Source organism: Glandiceps talaboti, chromosome 12 (assembly GCF_964340395.1).
Source record: "Glandiceps talaboti chromosome 12, keGlaTala1.1, whole genome shotgun sequence".
Lineage (NCBI taxonomy): Eukaryota > Metazoa > Hemichordata > Enteropneusta > Spengelidae > Glandiceps > Glandiceps talaboti.
The window spans coordinates 22,074,175-22,091,674 of NC_135560.1; the positions used below are offsets into that span (position 1 = coordinate 22,074,175).

Sequence of the window (17,500 nt, forward strand, 5' to 3'; positions counted from 1 at the left end):
GGAATTTTATCAGCTGAGACAATAGAGATAAGTTTACCTTTGTTTATACGCATTTTTCCCCCAGATATTCTCAGTCGCATCGTTGCAGACTAGATGATTGGTTTGACAGGTCAACTGTTTTGTATTTTGTTAGACGGATCCCCTCCCTCCTCACATTCCCAGGGTGTTCATTAAAACCCAAGCTCTATACAAAGTAACGTACGGTACGAGCTATGTCAGTCGCAAATTTAAACTCCTATACATGAAATAGTTTGGTGTGTGAAATTCACATAAGGATCATTTCATTTACCTTCTGTTGTGCATGTTTGACGAATGTGTCCTGTATAACAGAAACATGTGTTTCGAGCAATACAAAATCCGTTGTCATCACCACATGGAGGGTCACACAGAGCTGGAAAGGATCAAAACTAATTAAAGGGGAACAGTATGTAACCTGGTTCAGTTGTTTTTCGATTAAAGCAAATAAACAAACGTTAACGTACAACATACTAAAACGCATTTAAAAGGAAATATGCATCAACATAACAAGAACAAACTGAAGGTGATTGGTAAGCGAAACTGACGTTTCTCGAATTTTTGGTAACCAAAAAATTACGTCAGTGTGTTATATTATATTATAATCCTATCTGAATAACTGATAATGACACTACCAGAAGCTAAATATGATTTAACATGTCTTAGTGGTTAGAATAACACTCAGTATTTCAAAATTAAACAAAAGTAACCAACAAATAGCTTTAAGTTACAGACTATGACCCTTAATAAAGAAGAGTTTTAAAGACAACTGTGTGATGTGAGCACTGGAAAACTAAAGTTAAATATTGCTATTTATAATTATTACAACGCCATACGTTTGAAGGTACTTTCGGCACTAAAATTCGTAATGGAAATTTGTTACGGTTTCACGAGATTTACTTATTTATACATTTATTTATTTATTCATTCATTCATTCGTTCATTCATTCATTCAGTCGGTCGGTCGGTCGGTCGGTCATTCAGTCAGTCAGTCAGTCAGTCAGTCGGTCGGTCAGTCAGTCAGTCATTCATTCATTGAAAAAACAAGCATGACTTTTGTCGTTAAATATGCAAATTGATTAGAACAATAAAGGTAGATAGTAAAGAAAAAAGAGACATATTTGTTATAGAACTTACGATCTGAACATGTAGAACCAGTGTATAAAGGATCACATATGCAAGTGTCAAAACCTACACACAGACCATTGACACATGGAGGGTTGCAAGACGGAAGTCCTGTACAAAAGATTCGTATCCAATGCAAAATGTTATAACTTTTTAAACTTATAATTTCAAATGTAGAATCACAGAGGGTACATTTGACTGTTTTCGCAAATTAAGTCTCTTTAACTTCTAACTTAAGATAAATATGCAATACCTTGAAGTACTCGTATTATATTTTAGTACATGACAGTGTGGATAGATTATATGTTAACGAATACTTCAAATAGTTTTATCACCTTGTAAACCGGTCTCGTTTGATTGATTGATTGTATGCATTGCTCGACAAAAAAAATGTGTAAATCAATCATCAGGAGGTCTCACACAATTATGACAAATCTCGTCTGACTTATCTCATCAAATGCTATCAATGATGAAATAAATATCAAAGTCTTTGATAAATGTATAATTAATGTGTTGTGCCAATATGTTAGTAAACTCTAGCATATCCAGCGCCAGACCCTGTAAATGATCTCTGACCTCAATTCTAAAATATCAAATTTCACAACGAAAAAAATGTGTCTAAAAAATACGCACTTCGTTGTTCAAGGAGGATTATACTGTACACATCCTTTCATCGGTACAAAAAAGTAAACATTGTGTCATAAAGCATACATTAGATATACTGGCTAAAAAATACCGAAATTGCTATCACATACCCGGACTGCACCAGAGACTAGATCCTCCAGACCCCCAATCACGTTTACCTCGACCTCTCCCCTCAGACTCGTCACAACAGTAATACTCTGTTTTGTACGCTAGGCGAGATTGGGTTCGTCTTTGTCGGTGATATTTGACACTTCAAAGGAATGGAAATAGTACAAGTAGCAGAAAGAAGACAGAGTCGAGAAACACATGATAGGAAAAGAAACCAACACTTCCATCACTTCATCAATATGACATGTTACTTGGTCTTATAATGCTTTCTGATTTCGGTTATTTTACTATGAGATAAACGTTAATTTTTCAAACAAACAAAAAACTTCTGAAAAGCCTGGTATTTGATGCGATCGAGAGACCTTGTACAATTTTGCCAATATGGCGATACACATTTACAAACATCCCGAATAACCAAATTCGCTTTGAAGCATTCCAATCAACAAAATCACATAAAAATTACATAACTACACATTCGCCCTGTTTACCACACTTCATAGGTAACGTTTAGTTGCTCGGAAATATGCAGTATATGATCACGAATGATTACGCTAGAACACAAAATGTCCTCTAAATGTCTGATGCATTATAAAGGTATATATTTGTTCCGAAAAGTATTTTTTTTTCATAAACAAAAACTGAACTATGAAGATTAAAAGTAGAATATTTCAACAGAATCCATATGGTTTGACTCTATCAAAAGTCACTTACCTGTAGCTGGTACAAAGATCTGAATTACCCCACAGGTAGCCACCACGTGACCTGTCGCATGGTACTTGAGTGCGTTCAATTCGACTTACAGTTGTGACTATGTCCTCGTATCGAACATAGGACACCGTCCGAGAGCACATGTTTGGCCTGTACAGGAAAGGACACGGGCAGTTAGTGTGTTACGTGGTTTTATGTACTGTATATTGAATCGGCCAAACATCAAACTGTACACATACATTGACAATTTCTCACTTGTCGCAGTTACTTGAGTAAACACAATTCGGTACATTTTACACCTTGCTGGATACATTACCATATTCATTATAATTACTATTTCACATTCTCAAACTTAATTACATCGCATATTAATATAAACATATTCATACCTCAATTACATTTCATTAGAATTGATGCTTTAGTTTTTTGAGATATCGTCTTAACAGACAGAGACAGACAGACAGACAGACAGACAGACAGACAGACGAACAGACAGACAGACAGACAGACGGACATTTGACGGACGGACGGACGGACGGACGGACGGACAGACAGACAGACAGACAGACAGACAGACAGACAGACAGACAGACAGACAGACACACACACACACATACATACATACATACATACATACATACATACATACATACATACATACACACACACATACACAATATCTATAACTATATCATAACGTTCTCTTACGGAATGTAAAAACCAATGACATGATTTATTGATAAGTTGCTATTAACATGTTATACTTTATTGCATTATCTTGATGAACGATATAAAAAAACCACTACGCCATTACAAATCATTCTGCTATCACGTAATAAAAGCAACATTTGGCAGTATATCAAGTCACTTTTGCATTTATATATCGCTAAGCTTAAAATGACGTCGGCGTCAGTGAAAAGGCAAGCTGATACCAGGTCGTCATGTATAGGTATAGAATCATATTACATACACCAGCCTAAATCGAACCAGTGGATTTACCAACATTGGATTAGTTTTACCACAGGTTACTAGACTAAGTGAGACGATTGACTGGCAACACATCTTACCAGAACAAATTAGACTAAACTAGGTGAAGGAAATTGGGCAATTTGAAATTACATAAGACCTACCGTGTATACCGGTGCTGTACGAGCAGATATTGATGAACGACGGTCAGTTCCAGACACCCTAATACAAATTGTTACTTTCAAAATGATGGTTACTTACCACTGTCCAAAGGTTGACATGGCAGGGCAGACCATGCAGCCTAATAGAAAAATTACTTTCATAGTTGTAGACATGTCCGCAGTCAATCTGGAAAACGACAAAGAAACATACAGATGAGTACGCACTGCTGCAGTCAGTGTAACGGCGTCAATGTTATAGGGAAAGTCAGAAAAATTAAATCCGTCATCTTACGTCTCAGCTATATTTTTAGAAACTGGAGACCGAAGTCGAAACGATGGAGTCGTTCAGATTTGCCATTATACTGTTGTTCATCATATAAGCATCACGAAACATGGAAAATTTACCTATATTGTTGCCCAAAAAGAGCTCTGGGTTGCGCCAAACTACAGTGTGATGTTTTTTGTACGACTGATTCTAACAATGTGTTGTTGTCACTCTCGTTACGGAGATCCGGGTTTGTTTCCGCATTCCTACAAAAAGCACCTGCACTTTATTCCTGGTTGGGTGACGCCATCGCACTATGGCCTTTAAAGTACATATCGTCTATAAATTATGCACCGTGTTTACAGCAATGATAACCTAGCTTTAAATTAAGAAACGGACGACCATATAATAATCCATGACCAACAAAAGACAGTTTGTCGGATTTTTTGGGTAAATAGTCGATGTTTGGTTGCTTTCCCTTACACGTACACAATGATTCAGTTTGTGTTGAATTGACATTACGATGAACAGAAAGTAATTCATGGCATTCTGAATGAAGTTAGCATACACCGACACTTTATTGTAGGGGTATAAGCTCTACAACTTGATTATTATCAACAGCCACTGTTGATTAATAGAGAAAAAAATCTAATATACATTCAAATATGACATCAAATAGAGTTATGACGTAATATTTTCGGGTTCAGCGCATTTCCGCCATTTATGCAAATATACTGAGATCCGGGTCCATTGACCGGCGCGGTTGGTTGTATACATGATGAATTGGTAAACTTTCATGCAGCTCACGTTCGGTAGGGGTAAACCATTTGATTTCTGGGAGTGTGGCCCGAGGAGTTGGACCTCGTTAGGGGTAAACCATTTGATTTCTGGGAGTGTGGCTTGAGGAGTTGGACCTCGGTAGGGGTAAACCGTTTGATTTCTGGGAGTGTGGCTTGAGGAGTTGGACCTCGTTAGGGGTAAACCATTTGATTTCTGGGAGTGTGGCTTGAGGATTTGGACCCAATGACAATGGAATTTTTTTGATGGATGTAGCTTATTCCAAATCTAGCAAGTAATATTGAAAGTAGGCAGTAAAAGTTGAATAAAATTGAAGTTTGAGGGAGCCAAGTGGGGATGTGTATGGGAGGGGGCTTTCCACCCTCCCACCCCAAGAGATTTTTGAAACTCAAGGGCTAAAAGAATGCTTTCTGGTGCTATTTTAACATGTCGGTGTAGTAACAATAAGAGTTAAACATTTGAATCAATCTCAGACCACAGTTAGTGATCTGAGAATTAATATACTAGTACAAGGAGCCTAGGGAGTAGTGTGGGGATGTGTACCCCTGGAAAGTTTTGAAATTCAAGAACTAAAAGAACACGTTCTGATGCTATTTTAATATGTCGAGGTAGTAACAACACGTCAAAATTTGAATCAATATACAAATTAACAGTGTGAGGTGGTTTCCCCCTCCCACCCTCGATTTTTTTTTGAAATTCAAGGATTAAAAGAGTGCTTTAAATTTCTAGTGTTATTTTGTCAATGTGATAACAATACCCTGTCAAAGTACTAAATCAGGTTAGTGTGTCTTAAGTCATTCGATTTGATTTGATGGTAATGTTTCGGGTTTTTTTTTATTCACCATCTGCCAACAGTTAGTATAAACCTTTTACAAGAACCTTGAAAAGGTTTTATAACTGTGTGGCCGCCGTAGCCGACGGCGCCAAAGACACAAGTACCTGGGAACTTGAACAATTTTTTTAGCTAATAATTTAATATTAGTTCGCTTGTAATATCGAAAGAAAACCCGAAGGTTATTGGTATTCATCGCTGCAAGAATAGTGCACTGACTATGAATATGTATTAGTATTACATATTAATGTTTCCCGATGCAAATTTATGTAAAGAGTTACAGTTTTCTTTGTTCACTGGTTTACAATATGTCTAGATCTAGACAATTACTGTCTACGTGTGACTTATATCTATGTCGAAGAACAGACACGTTTAATATCCCAGTCCTCAAATTCAAGTGGCGTGAAACTGTGGTGTACATTAGACAGGTAAGTAGTTGAAAAGTTGGATAATTTTTATTCCATATCAAAACTTCAAAGAGTATTTGGTTACCTAAGACCATAGGATCTAGTCTGACCGGTTTGGATAGCATAGTTATATGTTCATTATAATAACTTTTATATGTTATAATGGTAACTGTTTGTATAGGGTGGTACATAATTGAATTGCTTGCACGATTCGTAGGTAGAAATCGATAAAACTATATATACGAAAAGGACTTCGATGCAACTATGAAGATTTAGCAATAGTTGTTGATAACGAAGAGAACGATTCAAATCCTACAACGTGAAATGATACTAGTTAGGTATTGCCATGATAGCTTGAGATTTCGACCACTGGCCCGGTTATATATGCCTTCACACAAATACGTAACGTTAGGCCAAAACAATTAAAAAACTGTGGGTCTTTTTTACAGTGATTAGAAACGAATGTATGACAGCGAATCATTTATACTGACGGTAATACATTTGAGTCTGTACAGTACAGTACTACTTTATTCAGTCAATTTGATTTTTATCCCTCTGTTTGGTTTGTCTGGTGGCAAGCGATTCTTTGTTCTTAAGGTGTTATAGGTGCAGTCATCGTAACTGTTATTGCAAAAAAATAAAAGCTGTTTTTCAGTGAGCGGGCACTTTTTTTTCGATTGGTAGCGGGATGGTAGCAAACAAGAATTATGGCGGGGAAGTCAAATGGAAACCGCAAATGTCTGCCCGTTGGCTGCACCGGGGTTACTAAACAAATTGGGCAGTGAAAGTGAAGGGTTACTCAAATATCTTGCAAACATAATGTAAAACACATTTATATAATATGATGTACATTGAACACATCTTCCCAGTCACCAATTACTTGAAGTAGCCTAAATATGTGTAGGTCGGAACAGATTTATTTTTTTCTGGCCTTAGCAAACCATATATCTACGTACATTTATACTGATAATGTATCAAAACACGGGAGAATGTATTGACTTCTTTGATAACCAACTACAGTTTCCAAAATGAAGTTGTAAAGTTGATCATTATTAGTCACAAATTAGTTCGAGGAATTTGTTGCATTTAATATCAATTTTTTAATTTCTGCCACATTCACTGTTATTGAAGATATATTATCAACAGGTTGATACATGATAGACTTGTTACGTATATTGGGGTACATTGTATTGATAAACTAAATATTTGATCAACTTGTTTTGGTCTACTGGTACTACAGCGCCACCTAGGTATGAAACAAGGCGAGTTGCATTGATCGCGACACTGAGAAACCGTCGACCGGAAAAGGTGCGTCCGGTTTGTATGTAATGGCATCGTTTAGTCGATCTTTATCAGGAGTTCATTTGTTTAAGACCAGTCAACATCAACTGAATATTTTATGCGTGTTTAAAGGAAGATACTCTAATAACGGGAATATAATATGCGATGAGCCTGCAGTTTCAGTGTCCACATAACCGGGAACAACAATAAAATACCACACGACCACGAAATAATCGTACTGTTTCGGATTGTAGGTCGGCGTTGAGAATTGTCGGCGCGGAAAAGTCACGTCAGCATTTTCACGCGTATCGTTCAAGAGTTAAAAGTCACAACTCAGGACGGGACGGAAGTTACAACATGGATAATGGTGAGTATTATATCCATACCTCAACATTGATACAAAGATAATGTAATTTTATGAAATATCAATTCTCATGTGCATGATGTCAGACTTGGTCTACTTTTATGACCATCTTGACAAAGGGTATACCACAGGGGCCAGCGAGCATGTAATTGATTGATCGATCGATTTATTGATTTATTTATTATTTGGTTGAATGATTGATCTATTGAATGATCAACTTTTGTGGTGCAATATAACTTAATTTGTGTGTGATATTGATCAATTGCCTCATTTTTTTGGTGATATAAAACTTTTTTCTTCTTTCCCTGGCTACTTTTCTCTCTTTCAGTTGTATACAATTCTCTCTATATTGACTAAATAAAGACATCTAATCCATTCTTCTCCTCCTATCTAAATTTAAACACCTCTAATATATCATTATTAACATGGATCAGTTACCGAGAAAATGTGCTTTTTATATGTCTAACCTTCTGGGAGATTATTACAATGATTGACAAACAGTCAATCATGCACACACTAGTAGAACTCTCTGTGTTATATTAGTTAATGCATAAATGAGTGTGATAATCTCCAAAAAATAAGAGATAAAGCAAACTGTTAATGTAAGTGATCTCTTGCCAATTATAAGATTAGGGATGTTTTAATTTAGATAATAGGAGAAGGTGTCTTTATTTAGTCAATAAGGAGAGAATTATATACAGCTGAAAGAGAAAACAGTAGCCAGGGAAAGAAATATATCACCACAATACTCAATGAGTCAATTGATCAATATCACACACAAAATTAGTTATATAGCACCACAAAAATTGACCATTCAATTGGTCAATCATTCAACCAAATAATAAATCAATCAACCAATCAATAAATCGGTCGATCAATCAATTACATGCTCGCTGACCCATGTGGTTATACTGGGAAGTGTAACCAGATGACATCAAACTTAAGCTAGGGCTTATGTCAAGGCATGTATAAGTCAATTAAATGATAAATGTTCTCCACCTGTATATTTGTTGTTTATTTATTTTAAGGATCATTTTACAGTTCATCTATAAAGTATCATCAAAGTGATGGAACAATTATTTTTCTGGCCATGTTTTTGTTTGTTCTGTTTTTCGATAATTCTATTTAAAAAAGGTACTAACAGTACTTGTACCACCTGTGTATACTAGCATCCTTGCCAGCTGTATCATTCAAAGTTATCCCCTCGATGATTGCAAAGTCAAGTTGACAGGATTGATATATTTCCGACACTTTTGACATTGTCAAATTGTCTGCTTCTAATTACATATCAGAGACGATAGACGATGACAGTTATAGTGCTGATATCATGAAGACAATGGCGAATTGCTCTCCACCAGCCCTAGATCAGTTCCCGAGCTTTTTCTTCAGTAACGACCAACGAGAACACGGCGCCATCATCATACATGTTATAATTGCAAGTTATATGGTATATGGTCTAATGGTTGTATGTGAAAGCTATTTTGTGCCGTCACTAAAATGTATTTGTCATAGTAAGTCATTGGTCATTTATTTACATACGAAAGACTGGGATTGTATTGTTATGTGTTAGTTAGGACGATCGCATAATGTCGCACAAGCTCTATAGGACAACCTCTCCCTAAATGAATGTGCACAAGTGCGACATCGACACGTTTATATCTGATGTAAGCCATGGCGGTCACCCCACTACCATCGATGCAATGTAAAAACATGATGGTAAACACATTAAAATACTACCAGAAACCCAGCACTGCATCATATAGTATAATAAATAAACATAGTATAACGGACACATCAAAGTTGTGAATGTTCTTCAATCACAAATTCCTACTTCAAATCGAGAGATTACTGCCTTCGTTCAAAAATCAACTTTCACAAAATAAAAAATGGCAACTTGTCACATTATTTGACGCCGTAATAACTTCAGCGTTGGCTGTGAGTTATTCTTGATATATTTCTAGCATGACTAATATCACGTGCAAGGAACGATATATCCAAACCACTGTAATTAGTATGACGTGATTCGATATCTGCTTTCTCGTATTACACATGATCTCACCTCACTTCACAACAATAATAAAAAGGCTGTAGTATAATTTGTCATTAACCTAATAAGAAATTATAATTTGTAATAAATTGATCACCAGATGACTGTTGTTAGCAAGAGTTATCCCATTGTGGCAACGTGTCACCATTTAGTCGTCGGAATTTAGTAGTTTATAGACCCATCATGCATGGGTCGTCGACATAGACAGGCGTGTTAAGGTGAACAGCTAACATGTGCTGGTACTAAATGTCAACACAGCATCGATTTCTACAGTTGACAATATATTCCCATTCTACGTATAAAGTATATATGAACATATACAGAATTATTCTATTCCACTGCAACGATGACCCAAATACTATTTGATATCAGACCGACAGATTCATACTGAGTATAATAAGAAAGGAAAATACGGATGTATTGCGTTCTCACTGTAAGCAATTTTGTCCGGTCAGTTTGTTTTAATTAAGCTGATGTCGCCAAGAGCAATGGCCATTAAAGCTACCTATGACATATGCTGAGGTTAATATTTGGAGGCTGGAATTAGAGGATAACGCTTAAAAATTAATGTAAATCTTCGTGTCAACTCATATAAAATTTTGAAAAATTCGTGAACAACGCCTAACAAAAAAAATGTGTGGTTCCGATTACGCTCAATTTTAGAATAGGTTTTATTTGTTTATATATTTTATTTTCATGTGTGAGTGTCTAGTTCAGGTAATAATGTTTTCCGTTTTTTCCATATGGTCTCTGTGTTATTGGTTTCTTCTCATCAGATTTATAACCATTACAGATTGAAGAACAATTTTATATTGTCTTTTTTAAGTTGATGTCAGTTTCCACATCCAATATTTCAAGTGAGACTTCACAATTTTCGCGATTTCATTTTTTTTATCGAAAAAGTAAAAAGAAAAAGTTTAGGAAATTAGGTTGGGGTATGGTAACCGGAACCAAACTATTTTTTTAGGCCTAACTTCCCCATCTTTCTTAGACAGATGGTATTGTACATGTATAGTGCATATTGTGCATCATAATTTTGTAGACTGTCATCTTTAATAGATATTCTGTTTCATGCCTGGTTTTATTCACCTGTATAGTTCTACATCTACAACCAAACGTTGCAGGTGCTACGTTCATGGCTATTGGGACATCAGCTCCAGAATTTTTCACTGCCATAATTGGTAAGTACATATAGTATATTATAATTAAACCGGTATAAGAGACAGGGAAAGGGGTATTTTAGTACTTTGAATTCGGAACATTTTACTTTTCGGAAATCATAAAATGTTGCAATAGAGACGCAAAAATCGTAAGGCGTACTGCGTATTGAATCAACTGTTTATTTTGATTGTAATCCGTAAAAAGCGCTACATTTTTCGTACGAGTAAAAGAAAAATACACATACAAATGTACCGTAATTGTATGACGTTGAAGGTTCAATATAAATAGAATCAAACACTAATTAAATCTCGATACACAGGGCTATATTGAAGTACCAATATGATCGAACAAACCATAGACCCATCAACGTTATGGAGGGTCTACGAACTAACCAACTTGGATTAAACTACAGTACAATCACATACCAGCACATTTTACATGTAATAGGCAGACATATGCTCTCAACAGAAAAAGACATGTAGAGGATATCAACCAACCAAATAACAAATTAAAAACCATTGTTAGAGTAGACATTAATGCGCATGCCTGTGAGAAAATTCAATAGACTTTACTGGTATGATCGTCAATTAGATAACTATTGAAAAAGCATATGTGACATATCATGGTGACCCCAGAAGCGAGTCTCAGGTGCCATTGACATGAATGGGATAGACATGCACCAGGGACATGCACTGATACATGGCTATGATCAACACAACACAACACAACACAACACAACACAACACAACACAACGCAATGAATGGACTTTGGTAACCTTTATTGTATGACTGTACATTATAAAAGACATCGACAGGCACCTTTACAAAAGGTCAGTTCGTAATGACCTAGGTTGTTTGTGTGTTTGTTATTTAAGTCTTCTAGTTTCTCATACAATATACATAGTGCGTATAGCCATACACAATATACTCTTTTTTTTATTTCTCTCCGATCCCATAGTATACACTAAAATTTTAACAGAAAAATGCATATATTTTCATTTTCTTGTACGTTTTGACATACGATTTGAAGATTTACATCCATTTTAACCCTAGGAATTAAGTACACATTTTAATTCGTCAAATCAGATACAATGTACGATAATATCGTATACAGAAAAATGGAGGGTCTTCAAACGTCCATTTAAATTATTGAAATTAATTACTTACGAAGCTGTGCGTATTTCCTTGCATGTAGTCAACCATGATTTACACTATGACTATCCTCGGTCCCATTGTCTACATTGCATTTCTTAATAATTGTTTTGTTTTGTTTGTTTTGTTTTGTCTTGTTTTGTTTTGTTATGAACACATCACAAGGTTCAACAATAGCTAAAGATAATATTGGATTGGGAACAATGGTAGGGTCAGCAGCGTTCAATCTGACATTTCTCATCGGATTTATATCACTTGCTACAGGAGAGGTAATTGTACAACGTTATTTTAATAGTTCATTGTAACCATTCCAGAAACAAATATTTGTGGCTATCGTAAAAATACGTGTATTGTATCAGGATGGTATCAGGACGATCACCCCCCACCCCACCCCTCGCCGGAGCCGGAGAGGGGTGGTTGGTTTACAATAGTTGAGGGGGTGGTTGTTCTACAATCAAGCCGTCATTTAGTTTGGAGAAAATATACTATACGAACCATCCTGTGATTGTCTGGAATGATAAAGTTTGCTTTAACTGAAGCCAAAACCCAGCAACCTCTTCCCTTCTCTTGGTGCTGTTAGCTGCTATACATTCAGCAAACAATGGCGATTGATCATTATGTAGCCATCCTAGTATCTGCGTTGTTATTTTGATATTAATTAACAGTGTACTTAATTGTCTTACAGGTAGCCCATTTGTCAAAGTGGCCACTCATACGAGATTCAGTATGTTACGTATTCAGTGTTGCAATTGTTTCCATAGTGATCTTAGATAGGAAAGTATATTGGTAAGTCAAAGTTACAAACACGACAATAACAAATAAGTTGATGTCACTTTCGGATACCTATAGCCTAAAATGTATCCTCTGATTACATAACAAAGTACACTTTTTTTATCTAAAGGAAGGCCATCAAAGTTTACATATCATTAGCTGAAATATCATTTTACCATTGTCCAATTTTTCTTTTCTTTTTCTTTTTCCCCCTGAGAGACTCTGCAATGGGAACATACATGGTGTAATTCATCCTTGCCAATCTATGATTCCGAAAAATGGATATCTTTAAAGTCTGTCTGTTAAAATAACATTTGCTTTTGTGTAGACTCGACTTTGTTATTTTCATAAATATACAAGTGTTATAAGTCTATAACCATCTATAACCCTAACCCTCACCCCCCCCATTAAAAACAATCATAAAAAAAAACATTGTTGTTGAATTGGTATAACTAGTATATTAAGAAAGTCAACCGACCAGACAGACAGACAGACAGACAGACAGACAGACCGTACAGTATCATCTAACTTTTTGTATCTTTGGTTCAGGTATGAAGCGTTGATATTAATCATTCTATATGGTATGTACATTCTTTTAATGTACTTCAATCCCAATCTGACTCGTCTCACGAAGAAACTCTTCCAGGGAAATTGCCAAATGTGTGACAGCCTAGAAAGGGAAGAGAAAGAAAACACTACACTAGCCCTACAACAAGACAGTCATTATAACTCGATTGACAGGACTAAATCTGTGTCTTCCGGTCGTCCTAATACAAACGAAAGCCCTAGAAACATGAGAAATGGCTCAGTGGCAAGTGATTCCAAAGGTTTAGGTGAGTACATCCTTCATATAAAATTAGCATAAACCAAAGAGTTAAATAGTCAAATTATTATATTAAACGTTTCATAACCACCGTTAACCTTCCTCACTTAATAATTAGACGTTTCATAACCACCATTAACCTACCTCACTTAATAATTGTTATGTAATTTCAATGTCAAAAATTAAGATCATGTTACCGCATAATAAAATAAATTCCTAGCAATTTATTGACATTTTTTTTCGTCTCTCAGGCTTGGATGAGAAAGACGAAGTTCTTCAGTTTACCGAAATAAAATCTCCATTAAAGCCGCCTGAAGAATGGTGGAAAAGAATATTATGGGTTATAAGTCTCCCACTATGTCTCATTCTGTTTATCACACTACCCGATTGCCGTGAACAAAGATGGCGTAAATGGTTTATGGTCACGTTCTTGATGTCAACTGTTTGGCTTAGTCTGCTTTCCTACATAATGGTTTGGACGATCACTGTTATCGGTAAGAGACAACTTTGATGTTCATCGTGTTCTAAACAATATTATACATAAAATATATATCAATTATATGTATATATATATATATATATATATATATATATATATATATATATATATATATATATATATATATATATATATATATATATATATATATATATATATATATATATATATATATAGTTTTGGTAGTACTGGAACTCTTTCTTGGGTGTAACTCGGAGTTTCACGCATATTGCGATCATCAGACACTCAGAGAGTGTCTGATGATCGCAATATGCGTGAAACTCCGAGTTACACCCAAGAAAGAGTTCCAGTACTACCAAAACTATTACGCTCTGCCACTGCGGTATAGAGCACTGTCTTAGCAGATTGATACACACCGAGTTATATATATATAATAAGTGTGTATGCGTACTTGATAAATATTGAAATGAGCTAAAATCTGGAAATTCTATCTAAAACTTCCCAAATGACCCATAAACGAGCATATGTGTGTATGCTCGTTTATGGGTCGTTTGGGAAGTTTTAGATGGAATTTCCAGATTTTAGCTCATTTCAATATTTATCAAAGACCGTACTTGAATGTGTGAGTATCCATGTGTGTGTGCATGTGTTCGTGTGTCGGCTGTGGCTACACGTCAGTGATACGTTAGACATGAATGAGGTGTGTTGTGGGACAACTTCTTTAGGTTTGCAGGGAATTAGAACACAAGAAGAAAGGTACCCCATTCTAGTTTTCAACTATTGTGTGACAAATTGCATCCATTCCTACTGCTATTTCTTTCCTTTAAAAAAAAAGAGCTAAAAATCCAGCCTGTCCAAATGCAAATAAGGTATGTTATGAAATATATGCAAATATAAAATCAACTACATGTATGTACATGTATGTATGTATGGGTTTGTCTATTCAGGTTTCACGCTACACATACCCGATGACGTCATGGGTCTTGTATTTCTTGGCCCTGCAACGAGTATACCTGACTTGGTAGGAAGTTTTATGGTAGCCCGTGATGGTAGGTACCTATACATGAACAACCTTCCCTAGTGAGCTGTTGGTATGATCAAATTTACAAACCAATCGCTGATCTAAAAAAGTTGATAAAAAATCATGCACACTGTCTTGAAGTTTGTCTAGTCGTTTAGATTTTGACTTTATAAAATTGCGACTAGCTTAATACATGGGTAACTGGTAAAAACTCGTATTGTTCAAACAACTACCCCTTTCTCCATTCTCCCCAGCCACTGAAAAATCTATGGCTCAATCAGACTTAATTATACAAACTGATAAAACTTTCAAATGTTAATGTTTAAATACTAATAATATTGTAATAATATTGTATTGTTGCACTGTGTGTTAACAAGTTGTGACACGAATGGTTATTTACGTTAATACAAAAAGTACAAAGATATTTGAATACCTTTGTTCTAGCCATATATAAATAACTCCATTAGCATGTTCCGTTCTTTATTGTTTTGGTGAATGCAGTTGATTCAAATTACAATGAAAATTAGATTTCGGTCACATGTTGAATACTTTTGACAACACATAATATTCCAAGACAATAGCGCGGTTTTACGTGACAAAAGCTATCTTCAGCATGACAGAGCTTGATTTCTTTAACAGAAATGGAGATCCATCGATGAAATATTCGAAATATTTGAGTTAGAAATGTAAGGTTCACAATAGTATTATTATAATTCAGATTACAGTATCTGCCCACAGTCAATCACTAGTTTCTCCTCACCAAGTGAACGACGCCCTCTAGTAGTTCCCCGTGACATTGCTTTCAAATAAACGTTAAATAGTCATACTCAGGCCATACCGTAGCCAGTATAAAACACAACAGATCTCGCAGACAGACAGACACACACACACACACACACACACACACACACACACACAGACATACATACAGATAGACACACGCACACACTCATACATACATACATACATACATACATACATACATACATACATACATACATACATACATACATACATACATACATACATACATACATAAATACACACATACATACATACACACACACACGCACGCACGCACGCACGCACACGCACACACACACACACACACACACATACATACATACATACATACATACATACATACATACATACATACATACATACATACATACATACATACATACATACATACATACATACATACATACATACATACAACAGTGCATATTTAATAGAGTACTATAAAGAGGATCAAGATGAAATTATTGAATGGTTTGCCAGTAAAACTGTCATAAAGTATGTTTTTTCTTCCTGTATGTAGGTTACTGGGACATGGCTGTGTCAAGTTGTGTAGGAAGTAACGTCTTTGAGCTGTTAATGTGTCTGGGAGTCTCATGGTTTATCTCATCATTCCTACCTCCATTTGTAAATCACCACGTTGTACAAATGATGGAGAATGGCTTGCTGTATGTCTCTATGATGCTTCTAGCAACTATCATGATAACGAATACTTCGATAATTGTTAACGGTTGGAAGTTGGATAAATCAGTCGGCACTGTGTTGGTTTCGTGTTACATCGTGTTTGTTATATTCGCCATACTCTACGAAATTGGCATATTTGGTCATGTCGGCCTTCCAACATGTTACCCGGCCAATTGACGTCACTGTTTCATTATTCGAAATATTTAATTCAGGTGTCATCATTTAGCTCGATAATAGTTATATATATATATATATATATATATATATATATATATATACAAAGCAATGGTTACAGGATATATATATATATTGACAAAGCAATGGTTACAGAATATAACAGCATCTTTGGATCCGTTATCTTAACGAGCGTTTGAAACTTGAACGACACTTGTACTCAGCATTTGATTATGCAAGTCTCATATATACTGTCTTGTGCGTATCATTTACTCATATAGTAATTTCGCAAGAATTCAAATAAGAATGGCGCGTGCCCAATCCAATAGGGTTATTTACCATTTTCAATTTTAATAAACAAAATAGCAAATTGGTTGGCCGCGATCGGTAACGGATCCAGTCCTCATGTCGTTATTTAATTTTAATTAGCACAAAGTCGGAGTTCACACTAGAAGGTCTCTAAGAGGAGCTGTACCTTCGACGATAGATTGACAACAACGACGAAGACAACAACAACAACAACAACAACAACTTTTTCCCTATATTGAAATTTAACATCATACATGTTGGTCGAAACTTAGAGGTGCATATTTACACAAAATAGAATCAGGTGCATAAGCTAGACGTAATTTCTCAAACCAATATACTAGTATATAGTTTTCTGACATACTCGTGTGCTGAACAGAGTTTATGGCTTTACTGTTGCACTTGCGTACAATATATACATGTAT

At 35.6% G+C, this 17,500-nt stretch overlaps 2 protein-coding genes across 2 annotated transcripts in view; one reads left to right on the forward strand and one right to left on the reverse strand.

Moving 5' to 3' along the window:
• Positions 1 to 4,250, reverse strand: part of LOC144443752 (uncharacterized) — a 12,371-nt gene extending 8,121 nt beyond the window's left edge. The window contains exons 1-6 of the mRNA XM_078133294.1: positions 4,134 to 4,250; positions 3,829 to 3,915; positions 2,605 to 2,751; positions 1,896 to 2,035; positions 1,153 to 1,251; positions 290 to 391 (exon numbers count right to left, since the gene is read on the reverse strand). Coding sequence (XP_077989420.1) covers positions 290 to 391; positions 1,153 to 1,251; positions 1,896 to 2,035; positions 2,605 to 2,751; positions 3,829 to 3,902 — 562 coding nt within the window. The 5' untranslated portion in view covers positions 3,903 to 3,915; positions 4,134 to 4,250. The remainder of the gene's footprint in view (positions 1 to 289; positions 392 to 1,152; positions 1,252 to 1,895; positions 2,036 to 2,604; positions 2,752 to 3,828; positions 3,916 to 4,133) is intronic.
• A 3,201-nt stretch (positions 4,251 to 7,451) lies between these two features.
• On the forward strand, positions 7,452 to 16,772 carry LOC144443114 (sodium/potassium/calcium exchanger 5-like). Its single transcript, XM_078132486.1, has 9 exons — positions 7,452 to 7,678; positions 8,968 to 9,186; positions 10,820 to 10,903; positions 12,201 to 12,304; positions 12,721 to 12,821; positions 13,356 to 13,639; positions 13,881 to 14,123; positions 15,037 to 15,138; positions 16,435 to 16,772. The coding sequence occupies exons 1-9, from the start codon at positions 7,669 to 7,671 to the stop codon at positions 16,770 to 16,772; spliced, it is 1,485 nt and encodes a 494-aa protein (XP_077988612.1). The 5' UTR covers positions 7,452 to 7,668.
• Positions 16,773 to 17,500: the final 728 nt, after the last annotated feature.

Bases quoted from the DNA above. Each gene is read 5' to 3' on its own strand.
- LOC144443114 (XM_078132486.1), top strand. The intron at 12,305-12,720 runs GTAATTGTACAA...ATTGTCTTACAG, and splicing joins TATCACTTGCTACAGGAGAG to GTAGCCCATTTGTCAAAGTG. The intron at 14,124-15,036 runs GTAAGAGACAAC...TTGTCTATTCAG, and splicing joins TTGGACGATCACTGTTATCG to GTTTCACGCTACACATACCC.